Below are 16,477 nucleotides of genomic sequence, written 5' to 3'. Positions count from 1 at the left end.
AGACATCTCAGAGTCATGGAGCAGACAATGAAAATAAGACAAAGAGGTGTTGGTTCGGAAGAGCCCGTCCAGTGTGTGTGGCTGTTCGGGCCGCAAGGTCATGGGTAACGATGTATTTCATGGACAGATGTGCTGTGGTATAGTAACAACAATTAAGGATCCTCCAAGCAGGTCGGAAAACACTTACCACACCCAAGCGACCTGGTTGTGTAGTAACAAGCTTGGCCAGCAACCGCGCTTTTCTTTTTCTTATGCTGATCGACCAACACGATCTTGATCCTAGACAGACCGCATAGACGGACTGGTTACCGCAAGTGGAAAGCTTGAGTCATCGAGCTGTACAACACGATAAACAAACAACCTCGAGCCAAAGAGAAGAGTGTCTAAGTGTCAAAGGTCTAGTCAGGCTGGCGCTTATGCACTGCATTCTGTGCTTCCCTCCACGGCGTTTTCGTGCATACTCGGAAGTCCACTTCGGGCTCAAAGTTCTTGTTATGGTGTTTAGTAAATCTATTCCATATATTAAAAGCACATCTTCATATGTCGTGTATTCGCGATGTACGTAGCCCTCCTTGTTGGGTCACATCTGAACATTCTGACCTCTGCGGCGGTGGACCGCGGGATGTGTTCCGGAAGGGGTAAATCCACACCGCAACCCTGCTCTTGGGTTCGAGAAAAGAATCGAGAAAGATCCCCGGCTCAGTAGGAGTACAAAGCTTGCACCATTCAGAATCTCGAGGTGAACTCGTGGAGCTGTCAAGGGTGCATCAACACCTATTCAACCGGTTAACAAGGGCTGGGAGTCCCCGCACCGGCTGGCTGGATTGGCGATCGTGAATACAATTCCGAGAATCTGTCTAGCGCTGTGATAACTAAAACAACGCAACAGGCGTTGGGCTATCACCACGCTAAATTGGCTACTAGGATTCAGACCCCAGACGATGTTGTCTGTCACAACATGGGTAGTAGCAAACAATACAGTCTTGGTCTCGTAGTCATTCCTCTTGTTGTAAACCTAGCCGAAGGTTCAGCCCGGGAAAATAAAATTGGAAACCTCCTCTTAGTTTGCATGAGCTCGTGGGCTGGTTGTGTTGGTCTGATTATAAGCGAATGGATTGGTCATTTTCTCTAAATGGGCACAGAATCCACTTATGGTGTTAGTTCTCTGGCAGTCATAAACAAGAAAGAACTGAAGATGATTGTATATGTGTCCTTGTCCGTTCTCCATACCTTGAAGTGACCAGACAGTGAGTGAGTGATAGGCTCTAGAGGCCATGGCGGTTAGGGTTGAAAAGCCAAGGGGAAGAGAGATTGACTAGAGGGCCTAGCTCAAGCATATTCTAGTATTTGTTCGAATCTTCTGATGTTGCTTTGCCAAACTGCTGGCATCTGGACATTGTTGAACCGCCTGCCACGAGAGTCATGTTCCAGAGCAAGCGAACTGTGCGTCACAAAGGACATACTGCAACCCGGGGTGGTGGGGCCACCGGCTCGTTTTAGCGTTGCCAAAGCCGCCGTGACCAGACTGCTGGGTTCGCCGGGTTCTGAGGTTTGGGTTATTGATTGGCTTGTTCTACATCCTGGTCGTACCCCTGCGAGCCCTGGGCGTTTAGAAGCACCATCGTGAAGGCCTAGCATTATGAGTAGTATTGCCATTGACTTCTGGAGTGATGGGGAGAGAGGGCCACTCCTCAAGCTAACTGCGGAAGTGGACGAAGAATTCTGCCTCACCGACCACAGTTGTTCTACTCCATCCTCAGGTAATTCGGATGGAGTGTCATCTGAAAAGCAATGGAGACTGTATCGAACCAGCATGTCTTTTGAGGGCTACCGATAAAGCATTAAGTCGGAACGCTGTCAGCCGGCTGAATCGTCAGTCACGTCACACGCTCTCAAGCAAAGTAACTCAAGACCATGTTGGGCGTTGTCCCCAAAACTCAAGACTCCCACCGTATGTCTATGTCCTTTCCAAACATGAAGCTGGTTGGGATTCCGATTTTAGGTTGTCGATCATGCTAAATACGTATACAGCATTGGGTGTCACATTCCGTACCGTTGATGCCGTGCAGCGGGCCATGGCACATGGCATCGACTTTGTAGCCATAGTACTGTACGGCTGAACTTGGGAGGAAAGCTCGGAAGTTCATTGTAGCTTGTCGAACACAAAGCACCATGAAGCATAGCATTGGACAGTTCCAGGTCGTTGGTGGAAGCAATGCAAGTGGGGGACTTCGGAGGATTGGCCAGTCCCACCATGAGTTAAGCGCCGACGCCTGTCCTTTTTTTAATGTGCCCCACGAGTTTTGGAGCCACGATCCATCCACCCTGGCCAACTGTCTGGGGTTTGACTGGCTCCATGTCATGGGCGGGCGGCTGGAAGTTCTCTCTTATGGTTGTCTTGTAGCAGTGCAGAGCTGTTAAGTTGAGCGCAAAGTGACGGGCAAATATACTTGCAGAAGTAGTTGCTGTCAGTTGTTTATCAAGATTGGCAAGTCGGGACAAAGGGGCTGGCAACTGACTTATGTTGCTATACAGAAAGATGGAATAATGATCCAAAGACGAAAAAGACAGCCCGAAGGTGGAAATTATCCCTATACCTAACCTCAACCATCTGGCTTGATTAAGGTAGCTGGCATCGAATGTACCTACCGCGGGAACACTGACGATTGCGATCTGTACGTAGGGCAGGTGCTAACCAGAGTGGGCCTCCCGTCCCCCGATCTATGGTCCATTCGTCAACCCTCCAGCCTCTCCTTCCGCCAACGGTAATGCTTTAGACTTACACAACGATGTTGTTAGTTTTCATCAGAGATACATTTTTTCTCAGCCCAGCGCCAATCTCGACGTACATGTATGCCAGTCATCTGCAATTGATTCAATTCGGCTTTTTCATGAGCAAGTACAATGATTGAATCGACTTCTCTGCATAATAAGAGCCACTGCAATACACACAGGGGAGTCATCAATAGGTTGCATTGACCACACCCTATTCTACTCAACACAATAGCCAGAGACAAGAAGGCCTTGTTGAAAGTCGCTTGAAGTGGTCCAGGAGGACAGACCACTCACGATTAGCCGCTCCATCCATTCACCCTAAGCATCCAATTTCAACACCCCGATGCTGCAAGTCGACGGCTTCTGCCACACCTCGATATATTGAACTTAGATTCAAGCCTTTCAAATCACTTGGGAAACCCATCTCGGGACGGCATTGGCACTCATCAGTATCAACCCATCACCCTCGGCAGAAATTCTTGGTCAGACTGTTCAAAAGAAACCAAGCAACTACCTAACAACTCAACATCTCTGGCCCCCAACTTCACCCTCCTCTCTAAAGTCCCATCTGCGCCTTGATCCACACAACTGGCCCACCCGCTCGCTGCCTTGTCTCGGCAAGACAATTCAGACTTTCAGAGTTGTCTAGGCTGTATTTTCTTTTAGCTACTCTCCAGGAGCATCAAGTGTCACAGGTTGCGTCCTAGCCGCAGAGCCCCTCCTGCTACCAGCTTGATCGATATCCACACCTCCCATATTCCATCAGCTGGGCCACGCCCCATTCATGATCCAACCGTCTTTTAGTTCACGTTCCGCAACATTCTATCTTTTCCTGCTCAGTCTGGTGAGCCGTTAACAAACATAAATCTGGTCAAGTCATAATTGCAGTCTTTGGATCACTCTAAGAATTGAATTGCTTCAATTCCATTGACGAAGCAATTCTGTAAGACCTTATACACAATACCTATTCAACGACTATCGCGTCTCTTTGTTTCCCACCGCGCCAACCATCGCGCTCCCGACAAGCGCCGGCCGCATGTACGGTCCCCCTCCATAACAATTCAAGGCAGCTCACCGGGACAGGTAGCAGAGAAGTAACAAGGTAGCAAGCTTCTGAAGCCAGCTCACAGCTACCAAAGGTGGCATCAACAAATATCTTGAACGCTGCTGTCTGCTTATTTGTTACTTGACTCTCACAGTAACAAGAGCTACAATTGAGTACCTGACCCATAACACCCCAATGTAGCAGGGCTGCGAGAACAAGGGACCCGGTCTCACGAACCCCTGTCAAACTGGCGTCTGTCTGTCTGCCTTAGTCCGTCGTTGCAACCGCTGGTGCTCCAGCTTTTGGCTCTGCCTGTTTCTTTAAACCTTTCCCCCTCCATTCTAACCATTCTCTCTCTTCGGTTCGGCTTTTGGTGAGCTGGTTTCGTTGGACGAACTTGCTTGCTTGCTTCGTCGCCGGAGTGTCATTGAGCCCTTCATTCAGCATTTGGATCTTCTGTATTGTTTCTATTTCATCAATCTTTCCTTATTGCTGTTCGACTGGATCAGACTAGTTACGCAGCCTCCCGATCTTAGCACACTCGATTCCATAGGTCTCTTAACTGGCCGCGCGACCGCACATCGACCGCCAACCGACAAGCTCATCTTTTATTCTTTTGCTGTCACGACAGCTGTTGGTAATCTCGAATTGTCTCCTGCATCGGGTTTCGATCGTCTGTCGACCTTGGGACTGCTGCATCGCAAGGCTTTCTTGCGTCGACGCTTGGTTGGAGCTGCGAATTGTCTTAAGGACCCCTCTGCCATCGGAGCTCTCAACTACCACCGTCAGGGTAGCTTAATATTTTGAAACTCCACGCTCCCGTCATGGCCCTTGAAGCCCCTTTGAGGTCATCGACTGGAAGCCTACAATTCCCTTTCGTTTACCCTCAGACAGACATGTCTGCGCCCACAGAGAATGAGAGCCGTCGCTCTCCATTCAGACCATTGTACGTTGCCTTAGGAGCTATGCGCTTAACGTAAAACCTCTTGGAATCTCTGTTAACCCATGTCTTAGCTCTTCCCCTCCTCCTGCTACCGATTCGTCCTCACTTCGACCCAATTCTGTCAATCGCATGTCAAGTAGCTCCTACAATGTCATGAGTCCTAGTGACATTGTGGGTCCTTCTCCAGTCACATCTAATGGTACTGAAACGACCGAGATCGAGGACGATGTCTCAGAGGATATTGAGAAGGAAGTTAGTGATAGAAAGGCTACCCGTCGGTCGGAGGTCAGTGACAATGGGCACCGCCGACATTCTGGGCTATAAACTAACTTGACCACAGCTCTTAATGCTCACAACTAACTTACCGGAGAGTGTGCGCCAGTCCAGCAACGAGGAGGCTATTTCTGTCATTCATGCACCAGAAAGCTTTTCCAGCTGGGTAAGTTTCATCGTCATTCTAGATCCGACACATTTAACACCATTCAGGCTGCTCCAGCTGCCGCCGCACCTCCAGCCATGGAGCAAAAAGGGCCAAGTCCAAGGACATCTCCAAAATCAGAGGCTGAAAGCCTAGCCTCTCTCAATGGCGGACAAGAGAAGGTCTGCTACCCTTGACCTAAATTTATGCCATATACTAAACGGTCATCAGACATCGACTCATCCCGTTCGACCTCCGATTTTAACCGATGTGAACCCTGTGCGGTACAGCATCGACAGCGCCACACCCCGAGCTCAGGACCTGCAATCCATGCTGGATGATGGGGCCCGGCTACGTTCGAGTAGTACGAGTAGTCTCGAGAGTAAGAAAATACTAGTTTCGTCACAGAACATGGCTAATCTGTTTAGAAATCGACGAACAAACCGAGGCTGAAGGTGACGACGAAGACTATGAATCGGAAGCCATGCCGATACCACAGCAACAAGACGAGATCGAGACTCTACGAACAACTCTTGCTGAGTGCTGGACTTTGTGCAACAGTTTGTCTAAGCTCAGTTCAATCAATCGTAACCGCGCTCTTGGCAAAAATGGCATTCCTGATGCCCACGAAAAAGCATGGAGGACATGTTGGAAACTTTGTCAGCGGCTTTACCACAGTCGAGATGAGGACGTGAGCAATTTCAATGTCAAGGTCAACCTTGATTTGTGTCGCGATTTCTGTCAAGCGCTATTCGATGTCCGACAGCGTAATGATGAAGCAGCGGACTCGGTTTTGCGTGTTAGCTTTGAGCTCAACAACCAGTAAGTGCATCAAATAAGTAATGGATCTTACTCTAACAAGTTGGCAGCCTCTATAGTGCTCAGGATGGTACCCTACCGGAGCAGTTCCGAGAACGCACACTGGACTTCTACATCGCGCTTTGTCATCGACTAATGAAGCAACGGAGTGATCTAGCCGAGGAAACCGATCAGTTGCTCAGGGCCTGTTGGGCACTTGCAGAGATGCTCTTCAATCTCAGGCAGAACAGAAGGGATGGAAGACCCCCAGATGAGGAGCTGCTGAGCTCTACTGTCCAAGCCTGCTGGGAGCTCTGCGATGTATTCCGAGACAGCTGGACACAAGTTCGACCTGATAGGGGAACACCTCGAGCCGGGCACGCATTTCCTCAGCATCTTAACGATCAGAGCGGCCGACAGAGTCGAGGATCAAACCCATCTTCAGTCCATTCGAGGCACGATAGTGTCAAGAGTGGGCGACAGGAAGAGAAACCAAGAAACCCAGCTGTTCCAGAAACCCCTGTAACCGAGTTCGAAGACACGCCCATCTCTCCACAGAGTCGTTCGCCAACAATGCCCAACATTCTTGTCCTAGGTACTCCTAGTGACAATAGCCGTGGCCGGTGGTCGAGTAGCGCGTCCAATCTTTCCAGCTACTCAAAGAGCAGCACCAGGACTTCAAGCACAGCCACCACTACAGCTGCATCGGAAGATGCAAATGTGACGCGTGCAAAGGTACTCGTTCTCCGAGCTGCTATGAATCTTGGCTTCAATCGTGATACCATCCATGAGCCCAAAGCTGCTGCTGCTGCATTACAGAAATTTGTGCAGGATCTTCCTCCTGGATCGTTTGGGTCCCTGATCTCGCACTCGACATTGCTATCACAGTACAAAAACTCCGTCCTTACCGATGCCATAATTCCAAGACACCACGCCTTGCCAGCCCGAGGCAAGCGCGTTACTGCCCAGGAGATGGCCAAGAGTATTCAGATGATGATGAAGAGTTCACAGCGGTATGCATATCTCCGAGATCTCTTCAAGGTCGTTTTCCAGTTCCCGGTTGAGGAGGTCGACACACGTCGCAACGTCAGCATTGTGGTGTAACATGCTATTCAACCATATTCATAACCTTCTATTTCGACGCAATGGTTGCGTCGAATTGCCTATACTTATGCCACGTTACGTCTAATGTTATTATTTCATACTGAAGAGTTTTTGGGAGTCGGATCACAAGGATTTAAGGACTATTCTATGCCAGCATGCTTACACACACATCACAATTTTTGTATCAGAGATTGGAGAGACATCCTGAAGAGGTTTATGCGGTGGTCTGTTCGTTTCTACTTGCACGAGATACCCTGTAGGAAGGCTCTAGCGGGCGAGTTGATGATATGAGAGAGCTGGAGGGTAAGACCAGAAATATTTGGATAAATCAATTCTCCAAGCTTATATCAAGATGTTATGATTTATTGTATGGCGCATCAGGAATTAAGGAATCTGAAAGGGCACGAGTGGATTGAGATAAGTGCATGCTATTTAATTAGTTGTGCTAAGTGGCCTAAGAACTAGGTATCCAAACCGAGTCTCTGCCTATCTAGTTCTGTGGATTTCAGCTTGGGTATCAACTCTAACACATGCGGCAGGCCTTAACGCCTCGTGATATGCATTAAGCCCGCAGCCTTGGAAAACAATTCTCAGAACGCTCAGCTGGTGTTTTTCGCCAAACGTGTAATCCTGTCTGTGGATAGGTCAAACAAAGGAAGACGAATCACTGCCTTCAGGAGCGGCAAAGAGGCCCGGATCTATCACGGAGAAGGAATAGGGTATTTGAAAGATCGCCAGTCCACAGGGACTGGGTTATGTCAAGTATAGTACACAATGTGGGACAATTCAGCTACCACCTCAGGAGCACGACTTGGTGATGAGCAACTTCAGATCTCAGGTGGCATTGAGCACCTTGGGATCGATCGTGTTCACATTGATCCCCATCGTCGCCACTTTAGTTCTTGGAGTCGTGTGAGGAACCTGATTTGGCAACTTGGTGCTCATTGCTGTCGCCAGAAGTGCCCGAAGCAGCAGATTGCTTGCGATCTTGTGGGATTTTCTGCTCTGGAGTTTCCTCATCCTGATCTTGGGTGGGTTGCGGTTCGCTTTGTTCAACCGCTTGCTGAGCTGGTTCGAAGTACTCCTCACAGTACACCGGGGCGACGTCATCTCGCCCGGCCATCTCAGGCTCCTGATCCTGCTCCTGCTTATGCTCTTCAGTGGGTGATACCTGCTGGGGATACACAAAGTCGGAAAGCTGAGAAAAGTTGGAGAGGGGCATATCCAACTTAAAGGACGGTGAGTGTTGGGTAACGGGGGGCTCCTAGGCTCCGCCCCCTACGACCACGGTCTGCTGCGAAGATGAGACTGGTGCGTGAGAGCTAGCTGTTGGCTGCTGTCTCGGATAAGAGGCATATGAAGGCTGGACGTTAGGTGACTGATGAGGTGTCTGGTATAGTGCGGCATTACAGCCCCCAGGGCTTCCCTGTTCTGGTGACTTGATCTGTTGTTGACCAAAACGAGTGTTAATCGGGGAAAAGTTGGTGTTGAAGTTTGCCCTAGCTTGCGTCTGCCAGGGGTTAGCTGGAGGTATAACCCCGAAGCCTCCCTGAGCTGGTGCTCCTGAAAAGAGGCTATAGGAGTTTGTAGGTGGTGAACGAAGATTTCCCATCTGAGCCATTGGTGCTTCGTGGAACAAGGGGGCGGAAGACAGGCTGGGAGACTTCATGTCTTCGAATTTAACTGGTGATTGCGTTGGAAGGGATCCAAACTGGTATTGGGGGTGTTGAGAAGGTCCTGCTGAGGCTTTGAAAGACCCTTGGTGAGCTCTCTTGGTTTCAGTCGGTGATCCTCTGTTTTTTAGGTTAGAGAGATACGTGGAAAGGGACATCGGGGCGGTATTCGAAACGTACTCTGAGCCCGGCGAAGCGGAAGAACCAGCTCCAGAGTCAGGTTGACGTTCCTTTCGTTTCCTGGATTGCTTGTTGCAAAGGGGAGCTCTACGAGCAAATATCGGTTAGTTAATTTCAAAAGCAAGTGGCAAGACCCTTTTGGCACGAGACAACTCACCCATAGTCAGGATCCTTGCCATATTTGTTCCTCAAATATCGAATCTGGTTGTCTGTAAGTGCTCGATTGAATCGTTCCCGAAAAGCGTTGGATATTGCATCGTTGTAGAAGTCTTTCTCCATAAGGCTTAAAGCAAAGCGTATCTCGTCAGGTTTGTAAACTGGTTTTCCGGTCATCTTGAAAAAAGTAAGAAAAGAAGCAAAGGTGTGGAACAAGTGTTGAAAGTGTCGAGCAGTCTAAAGTCTAGCTGTCCAAGAAATGTCTGAGCGGTCAGCGATGGTGAGTGTTGTGAGGTTGTAGGTGATAGACGGTTGAGCAAAGGTTGTTGTTCAGGGGGAACAGAAAGACAATGAATGTCTGAGGTTGATGTTTAAGTAGGTAGGAACTCGGTGATCGGTTGAGGGTTAATCAGCGCCGTTGATGTTGCTACAGGCTGTGATTAGGGGCTCGAGAGTTGTAGACTTCGATTAGTTGCCAGTTAACAACTGGCACTGAATCCTGACGTAGCTTGAGCGTGGATGAAATTGTGCAATTGGATAAAAGAAAGCATATAAAGGTTAATCATCAATGCTTCCCTAGAGAAAGAAGAATCTGTTGTATTTGTAGAGAAAAGCAGCTTTGGAGGTGGTGTTGTGGTGTGCTAGCGTAGAAGTGGAGAAGAAGAGAAGAAGCAGAAGCGTAAAAGAGGAAGAAAAGGGCTCCTTATGAACCCCTCCCTAAAGCACCGTCTGCTGATTGTTCACGGGAGATCCATGACTCAAACAGTGCAATTGCTTGCATAAAATCATTGGTCTCTATTGTGGCTATGCTTCCTCACTCGCTCAGTGTCTATGTCTAGTTCGTCTGATATTTTCCACTGTATAAACTTCGTCTCTTCTTCAAGCACCTGACTCTCCCTTTCTCTATTAATCACTGGCTGCCGTGGCCAGTTAGAGTGCTATATGGGTACTGCATCACCGACTTGAGACGGCGGTGAGCCACCACGGCTGAAGACACCCAGCCAGCACCGCACATTGCCCGCGTCATCGTCCTCAACCCAGTCGTCCTGTCCCGCAAGTTCGTCCTCTGCTTCACAGAACAAGGGGGTTTCGAGGTCAAGCATAGCCTGGCGGAACGACTCGAGGAGACGTTCTGTGGTAGCATCTCGACGGGGGACCATGACGACAGCGCGTGAATCGGAGCCAAGAGCAAGGTGGTCGCTGATGGCTGAGGCGAGAAGCGCTGGGTGTTCATCGTCGTACATGGGATCAGCCGCGAGGACAATCTAGTCACCAGGGGGGTTAGACATCGTTTGTAAGCAAGAGTCATACAAGCATCGCCCTGCAATCACAGATCTCTACGAGCAAAAACATACCTTGAACTGATGCGGTTGCCCAAACAGGGCCTGATCGACCTCGTCTTCGCTCCCTCCCCAGGTGAGGTCGCCAACTGTGAGTGATCCCCCGCGAGACTTGACAAGCTCCGTGTTCTTGGCCACGTTCTCCCTGAGATTTGGAACGATGTTAGGAAGATCGCTGAGTGCTACGGGAACTTTCCATAGAGCTGCTGCGGCAAGACCCAAGAGGCCAGTCCCGGAGCCGAGTTCGAGGACATCAGGTCGCGGTTGACCCAACGTCTCATCGAATAATCGAAATAGTGATGTTTCCGCCATGCGAGGAAGATGCTGTGATAGCACGTATGAAGACCCCCAAGTCTTGAAACCCAAAGAATCTCCGGTAAGCGCCGGTTCTCGAATGATCAACTCGAACTCATCGTTTCCCTCTCCAAAGGGCCATCTGCGAATAACCTCTCCCATAGCCGTACGTCCACACCGCTCCGACATGCGCTTGCTTGCCTGCGTCCAGAGAACCTCCTTCTCATCTTCGTCGTCGATCCATGATAAGGGGCTCTTGATGATAGAGGAGAGATAACGAGTGACTTCTGCCTTGCGCTGGCTGGCGAGAGATTCTTGCTCCTCGATGATCTCAGAGCGACGACGCTTGTGGTTCCATATTGGAGGGCTAAGTTCGAGACTCTGGAGAATGTCTGCTAGTTGAGTGTAGCTTGGACGTTCCCACATTTGGGGGAAATCGAGTGCTTCGATACCCATGATTATGAGCCTAAGTCTCTCTTTTCCACACTTATTGGCCAGTTGTGGTGAGGTCAACTCAGAGGAATAATCACAGTGAGAGAAGGAAATTGTCGGTGTGGCAAAAAAAGAATCAAAGAGGAAGAAGTTCAGAACAGAAGTTTTGATCAGGGAACTGTTCAACGTGCCCTCAGCAAGAACACAAGACTATGTATGCTACAGAGCATATCGGAGACACCTTGAGTCTAGAACATAGTCCCTGTCCACTAGGATTTTTTCCAAGGTAAAGGAGAAGTCCGGGGAAAAAAGAACGCTATTGTAGTCCACACATTGTCTCGTCTACTGGCGGCAAATAGAAAAAATTGTTAACAATAAAAAAAAATTAAAAAAAAAGTTGCGAATTTTTGGCTAACATCTAATTGGGTCAAGTCTATCTTCCTATCATAACTCGTGAGTATCAACGTTGGTGTTAAAGCCACATCATGCAGTATTGCACCGCCACAGCCACTCTCGAATGAGTGATCGGCATGGCCCACGTGGCTGATTGACCAGGGGAAAGGGAGCTATGAAGCTCAAACTCCACCGTCTTCCCGATTGGTCGCCCTAGCAATGTCTGTACGGATACAAGAGGTAACATCTCATCCTGGTAAACTCCAACCAAACACATAAAAACATCCAACAAAAGAGACAAAAGAAACAACTCTAGCAACTTAGACGACCTCTCTTCTCGTTAGGATCACCAAGGCTCGCCCTTCTCCCACCCCGCAAACAATTGTCTCAGAACAGGTCCCTCCGGGTTGGCATAAACACGGGCATTCTTGAGCTCGACAGCCAGAAATCGACAAGTTTGCCAATCGCTCATGACCTTGCCTGACAACCTGACAATCTCATCACAAGAACTCTTAAGAGCTCTGTAGCTGAACTCGAATCTGGCGTTTAGGTCTGCGTTCTCTAGCCAAGGCGTCGCAATGGCGGTTTCAACCTGGCGAAGCAAGAGTGTAATGCTCGCCTTTGTAGATGTAAAGTTCTCACGGGTAGGGTTATCGCGAGATCGGGTCCAGTCGTTCCAGAGCCACTGTCGAAGAGCTTCGTTGGAGGTGTCGTGGCCTTGACGTTGATGCTCGCGTGTGAAGTCCATGAGTTGCGTGTTGTAGAAGATACTAGCTTCGTGAAGAAAATCCGAGAGTTGCTTCAGAGCGATGCGTGGTGGGAGACGATCCATAGGCTGAGCAGGCTGAACGTCTTGGTAAGAAGCATAGCTTTTGGTTGAACCATCGCTTTCGTAGGTCTTTGAGTACCGGGATGCACGGCGACGATGACGGCAGCAGCCAGGAATGAAGACGTTTGTTGCAGTTGAAGAGGGAGGATGCATGTGGCTGTAGTCTTCAGTCGTGCGAGCAGGCACGTTTCGGAACGGATCTTGAGTCTGAGCAGGGTGGACAGTGTAAACGTATGCTGGCTCTTGGAAGTAAGCTCCAGGGCGCACCTCTTTGACGAACTGGGAGCGTCTGGATGTCATTGTGGGTGACGGCTGTTGCTCTGACTGAGACTGAGACTGAGACTGAAGTTGATGAGAAAGCTAGAATCAAGATGCTCACGTCTGGGCAGATATTTATACATCTTCAAGACAAGTTTGCCTGTAGGACATAGATGCGTTGGTGAGTTCTACCCTTCTTCATTCAATGTCTTTGAGATGCGTTGTCGCATACAAGAGTTCATTGTCTATCGCTACAGCATTCAAACAAACGCCTTTTGACAACGGCCAGTCGCATAAACGGCACAAAGACTAAATAAAGCACCGTGCTACAATTACTACACAGACAGTATCTGCCTTGACATATGTCCTCTAAGCTGCGAGCAATATGATTCACCAGCCCCATTCTAAACTATACATCCATGATCAGCCGCTATTTGCTAATCCCTCTTTATTCGGAGGGTCCTGGATCAGCTCACACACAATATACGGCCCCCACCCGACTCAAAACTCAAAAGACCAACCAAACCAACCCTCTCAGCAACCATATCAAACCTGGGGCCCAATCTGGTAAATCCAGAGGTAAATCACGCACCTCCATCACATGCGCCTCACGTCATAGTATCACTTCATCTTCCCATGTACCGAACTATCGTTGTTACTATTGACTGATTTTACTCGCGACTGGACCAGGCTCTCAATCAAACGCCAGGTTTCTTTTGTCACTCAATGTAGTGTATATGAATATCATGATTTCAATTCAACATTTTCTGTATTGTTTGGCTTCTGCTTTGCCTAATCTAACTGCCTGCCTTGGCTTGGCTTTGTCTCTGGCCGCGTTTGGCCTATCTTGTCTTCTCATGTGGTATCAAAAAAAGAAAAAGAAAAACGATGCAAATATCAAAGAGAGCTCCGTTCCTGTCCGACAGGTGGCTCGTTCATGCAGATCCTGTTTTCCCAATGCAAAATGCAACTGTAAAAGTTATCCGGTCGTGATGCTGTACGCCGCTGAAATCAAACCCCCACACCTTATCTTGTCCTTGTTCTGTCGTATTATTGCCGCCTTTTAGCTCCTCTCTGGGGGACATTCGCTGTAAATCTCCATCTTCATCGTTTTCAGTCGGTCTCTCATTTCCATCAGATGGCCCAGTTTCCTGCTTGAAGGGTTGTCCAGCGCTGAAATCTCATGGTGCAGCGTCTCATACTTTTGATAAAATAGTTTGAAGGCCTGTGCCTTCTGCACAAGATCATCAGAAAACCTTGATGCTGCAGGTCGCTTTGTGACACCACCCTTGCTAAAGCCTTCGACCTTGCGCTTCTTCGCAACAATTGATGCACCGGGTGCCTCATTCTCCAGATCAGAGGCATTGGTGGGTGGCGATGATGCCAGGGGAGAAGACTTCGTTGGGGACGTGTTCTTGCTCTTCATCGAGGCTGAGGTTATAGTTCCACGAGAGTTCTGGCTTGCGTCCGATGGTCGGTGCTTAAGTCGGGGGGCAGGAAGAGGCTGCTTGGGCTTGATGCGCTTCGACAATGGTGTTCCAGAGCTCGAGCTCGAGTCGTCATCTTCGCGAGGTCGCTTGGCCGTAATCTGCTGCTTCATCGGTTCCCTTACCACAGGTCGAGGTTTGGCAACGACCGTGTCCCTCATCTTGGGTGCCGGTTTAGGTACAGCCTTCGGCTTAGGCTTGACCGTAGGAGCAGCGTCATCTTCTGAGGTGTCCGAGTTAGAAATGATGGCCTGCGATAGAACCCTTCCTCCATTTGCCTTGGGCGCGGCGGTGGGCCGTGACTTGGTGGGAGATGCTTTAGCCGAAGACACCTTGGATGCCGGCTTGGAGGATGTAGCTGATGCAGCCGTCTTAGCCTTGGATTTACCCAAGAGGCGCTTGACCTGGGCCTCCTGTGCAGTGGGCTTCTTGGGCTTAGTAGAAAGAGGATTTGAGGTGGACCTCGACATAGCCTCTCCTCCAACCCTTGGCCGGTTGGCGTCCTGAGAATCCCCACTCTCTCGAGGCGTTGTGCCTCCATCCGCCATTTCAACATTGATTGACGGCGCGCTGACAGTCTTTGTAATCTTAGCCTGCACTCGGCTAAGACTCTTGCCAGTTCCTCGCTCCTCCTTGGGTAGTAGTCTGTCCCACTCTGGCTCTGAGATGGTGACTCTCTGCTTGTCATATTGTCGAACGGCGTTGTCGATCGCCTTCTGTCGTAGTTCTTGGGTATCATAATCATAATTCCAAACATCAAGGTCTCTCCAGGACTTCTTCTTCAGTGACCATTTGTTGTTATCGTCGAGATCATCGGCAACTTTTCGAAGCGTCGGCTCCATGTCTTCCACCTTGCCTTCCCACTTCTTGGCCAAGTAATCAAATGAGCGATCCTGCACAGCGAGCTCATGCACCAGCATGGCTCGGTCTCCTTTGGCTCGATCAAGGGGCTGTGATGTCGTAGGGTTGGGTGTAAGGGACCCGAGCGAAACTTGACCTGGTGACTGGGGGATCGATCGTGGAGTTGAGTCGAGCAATTTGCTTTTGCTCTTGATAGCTGCCTTCTTCGCTGGTAACCTGTCGACCACGCGAGTCCTTCAAAACATGTCAGTATGATCATCCCAAAACTAGATGCAAGTGAGACCGACTTCTCCCGAGAAGCAGCATGAGCCGCAAGTCCATTTTGAAGAGCCTCGATGTCAGAATCTCGTCCCGATTGGGCGCTCTTGCTGGACTTTGCGGGCTTGCCGTCAGTGGTGTTGTCGGCCTTGCCAGTCTTCAGTTTCTTCGAAGTAGCACCCGATGGCTTTTCAAAGAGAGAGCCGGTGTATGGTATCTTTTCGGCAGTTCGTGTCGATTCGAAAGGTCGTGTGAGGTAAAGATCATATGGGTTCGAGTCGGAGGGCGGCTCAATGGCGTGGGATTTGGAACCAAAGAGCAAGGTCTGGCACGGGCATGTTAGCATTCGAAAACATGAGCCAAATGTGCAACCTCAAATCCGTTGTGACAAGAGGCTTTGGGTTGCTCAACTTACGGGATTGGCTCCAAGAGAAAGTTGAATGCCATCTCCGTTCTGGACGCATTTGATCATGTCCTCAATAACATTATCACTCAGGGTGACAGCAAAGGCCTGGGAAGGCAGGCTGGCATCCTTGCCAGTCGAGCCCTCCAGCTGCAGCCCGCTTTCGGGAACCTTGAGCGAGTTCATACTGGAGGTCATCACGAGCCTCTGTAGGCCGTGGGGTGGGAAATGTCGCGGAGTTGAATGTTGTGTCGATCAATGCAGGAGCTGGGCGGAAGCGTGACGTTAGATCGTTCGGGTTCACAGGTTGAAGATGAAGAGAAGAAGTCGAAGAATCGTAGCTGAGGAGGTAAGGATTCGTCAATGTGCAATAGTCAAAAAAGAAATCGTGAGGAGCGTTGTCACATTGTCATCCAACAAGGTGAGCTGAGAGAGAGGCCGCTGTTTTGATGAGATGGGCGTGAGAGCCTAGGAATATGGGGGCTGTTCTCCGATTCAGGAGGACAAAGGGGAGTGCCAGATGGTTTTGTCACTGACAGGCAGTGCAATATTCCCAACACCTCAAAGCACACAAAGAATCTCCAACACCCTTTGTGATTTGCAACTCTCGTCGAGAAGCAAAAAACAAGTTGAGGGAGAAAGTTGTTGGAGGGCGGAGATGATGAGGGAATGAGAGCGGCAGCGGCGAGCCCAGGTCAAGGACGGGAGACGAGGGTGTACCAAGGTACTGCGTGCGGAAGGAACTGGGGGGAGGTACCCGTGCCTGCCTCTCTGCTACCTCACCAGCAAGCAAGCAAGCACCTCTGACCTTGACCTTACCTGACGGGCGG

At 49.7% G+C, this 16,477-nt stretch overlaps 6 protein-coding genes across 10 annotated transcripts; 1 reads left to right on the top strand and 5 right to left on the bottom strand.

Annotated features, from left to right (window-relative positions):
- Positions 1-1,128: 1,128 nt before the first annotated feature.
- On the bottom strand, positions 1,129-2,363 carry FOIG_01405 (uncharacterized protein; the record flags this gene model as incomplete). Its single annotated transcript, XM_031198264.1, has 3 exons — positions 1,129-1,148; positions 1,464-1,631; positions 2,054-2,363. 3 exons carry the CDS (start codon positions 2,361-2,363, stop codon positions 1,129-1,131), a joined length of 498 nt encoding a protein of 165 aa, XP_031074031.1.
- Positions 2,364-3,573: 1,210 nt separating this feature from the next.
- On the top strand, positions 3,574-8,477 carry FOIG_01404 (uncharacterized protein). Of its 3 annotated transcripts, XM_031198262.1 has the most exons (8): positions 3,626-3,813; positions 3,859-4,766; positions 4,835-5,048; positions 5,104-5,202; positions 5,250-5,363; positions 5,413-5,563; positions 5,610-6,003; positions 6,051-7,677. In XM_031198262.1, the coding sequence occupies exons 2-8, from the start codon at positions 4,645-4,647 to the stop codon at positions 7,081-7,083; spliced, it is 2,127 nt and encodes a 708-aa protein (XP_031074029.1). In that variant the 5' UTR covers positions 3,626-3,813; positions 3,859-4,644; the 3' UTR covers positions 7,084-7,677. The 3 variants fall into 3 exon arrangements, with proteins under 3 accessions (XP_031074028.1, XP_031074030.1, XP_031074029.1); XM_031198261.1 differs by having other exon boundaries at positions 3,574-4,766; positions 6,051-8,477; XM_031198263.1 differs by having other exon boundaries at positions 3,574-4,766; positions 4,835-5,202; positions 6,051-8,477.
- On the bottom strand, positions 7,482-9,739 carry FOIG_01403 (uncharacterized protein). Of its 2 annotated transcripts, XM_031198260.1 has the most exons (3): positions 9,094-9,739; positions 8,937-9,023; positions 7,482-8,876 (listed from the first exon to the last, which is right to left on the bottom strand). In XM_031198260.1, exons 1-3 carry the CDS (start codon positions 9,267-9,269, stop codon positions 8,348-8,350), a joined length of 792 nt encoding a protein of 263 aa, XP_031074027.1. In that variant the 5' UTR covers positions 9,270-9,739; the 3' UTR covers positions 7,482-8,347. The 2 variants fall into 2 exon arrangements, with proteins under 2 accessions (XP_031074027.1, XP_031074026.1); XM_031198259.1 differs by having other exon boundaries at positions 7,482-9,023; positions 9,094-9,731.
- Positions 9,740-9,820: 81 nt separating this feature from the next.
- Positions 9,821-11,527, bottom strand: FOIG_01402 (uncharacterized protein). Its single transcript, XM_031198258.1, has 2 exons — positions 10,448-11,527; positions 9,821-10,357 (listed from the first exon to the last, which is right to left on the bottom strand). Exons 1-2 carry the CDS (start codon positions 11,180-11,182, stop codon positions 10,031-10,033), a joined length of 1,062 nt encoding a protein of 353 aa, XP_031074025.1. The 5' UTR covers positions 11,183-11,527; the 3' UTR covers positions 9,821-10,030.
- A 370-nt stretch (positions 11,528-11,897) lies between these two features.
- On the bottom strand, positions 11,898-12,793 carry FOIG_01401 (uncharacterized protein; the record flags this gene model as incomplete). Its single annotated transcript, XM_031198257.1, has 1 exon — positions 11,898-12,793. Exon 1 carries the CDS (start codon positions 12,678-12,680, stop codon positions 11,898-11,900), a length of 783 nt encoding a protein of 260 aa, XP_031074024.1. The 5' UTR covers positions 12,681-12,793.
- A 574-nt stretch (positions 12,794-13,367) lies between these two features.
- Positions 13,368-16,395, bottom strand: FOIG_01400 (uncharacterized protein). 2 transcript variants are annotated; one of them, XM_031198255.1, is made up of 3 exons: positions 15,660-16,395; positions 15,274-15,569; positions 13,368-15,220 (listed from the first exon to the last, which is right to left on the bottom strand). In XM_031198255.1, the coding sequence occupies exons 1-3, from the start codon at positions 15,843-15,845 to the stop codon at positions 13,702-13,704; spliced, it is 2,001 nt and encodes a 666-aa protein (XP_031074022.1). In that variant the 5' UTR covers positions 15,846-16,395; the 3' UTR covers positions 13,368-13,701. The 2 variants fall into 2 exon arrangements, with proteins under 2 accessions (XP_031074022.1, XP_031074023.1); XM_031198256.1 differs by having other exon boundaries at positions 15,274-16,395.
- Positions 16,396-16,477: the final 82 nt, after the last annotated feature.

This window comes from Fusarium odoratissimum, assembly GCF_000260195.1.
Source record: "Fusarium odoratissimum NRRL 54006 unplaced genomic scaffold supercont1.1, whole genome shotgun sequence".
Classification (NCBI taxonomy): Eukaryota; Fungi; Ascomycota; class Sordariomycetes; order Hypocreales; family Nectriaceae; genus Fusarium; species Fusarium odoratissimum.
The sequence above is the reverse complement of the archived record's forward strand: the minus strand, read 5'-3'. Positions and strand labels throughout refer to the sequence as shown.

What these genes read in the sequence shown, in the direction of transcription:
- FOIG_01403 (XM_031198259.1), bottom strand. Translation starts at nt 9,269, where the DNA reads ATGACCGGAAAACCAGTTTACAAACCTGACGAGATACGCTTTGCTTTA. An exon ending in GGCAAGGATCCTGACTATGG is followed by an intron (nt 9,024 to 9,093) that starts GTGAGTTGTCTC and finishes ATTTGCTCGTAG; the next exon opens with AGCTCCCCTTTGCAACAAGC.
- FOIG_01400 (XM_031198255.1), bottom strand. Translation starts at nt 15,845, where the DNA reads ATGACCTCCAGTATGAACTCGCTCAAGGTTCCCGAAAGCGGGCTGCAG. An exon ending in TTTCTCTTGGAGCCAATCCC is followed by an intron (nt 15,570 to 15,659) that starts GTAAGTTGAGCA and finishes TGCCCGTGCCAG; the next exon opens with ACCTTGCTCTTTGGTTCCAA. An exon ending in CATGCTGCTTCTCGGGAGAA is followed by an intron (nt 15,221 to 15,273) that starts GTCGGTCTCACT and finishes CATGTTTTGAAG; the next exon opens with GACTCGCGTGGTCGACAGGT.
- FOIG_01404 (XM_031198261.1), top strand. Translation starts at nt 4,645, where the DNA reads ATGGCCCTTGAAGCCCCTTTGAGGTCATCGACTGGAAGCCTACAATTC. An exon ending in CGCTCTCCATTCAGACCATT is followed by an intron (nt 4,767 to 4,834) that starts GTACGTTGCCTT and finishes CCCATGTCTTAG; the next exon opens with CTCTTCCCCTCCTCCTGCTA. An exon ending in TAGTACGAGTAGTCTCGAGA is followed by an intron (nt 5,564 to 5,609) that starts GTAAGAAAATAC and finishes TAATCTGTTTAG; the next exon opens with AAATCGACGAACAAACCGAG.
- FOIG_01402 (XM_031198258.1), bottom strand. Translation starts at nt 11,182, where the DNA reads ATGGGTATCGAAGCACTCGATTTCCCCCAAATGTGGGAACGTCCAAGC. An exon ending in GGCAACCGCATCAGTTCAAG is followed by an intron (nt 10,358 to 10,447) that starts GTATGTTTTTGC and finishes CCTGGTGACTAG; the next exon opens with ATTGTCCTCGCGGCTGATCC.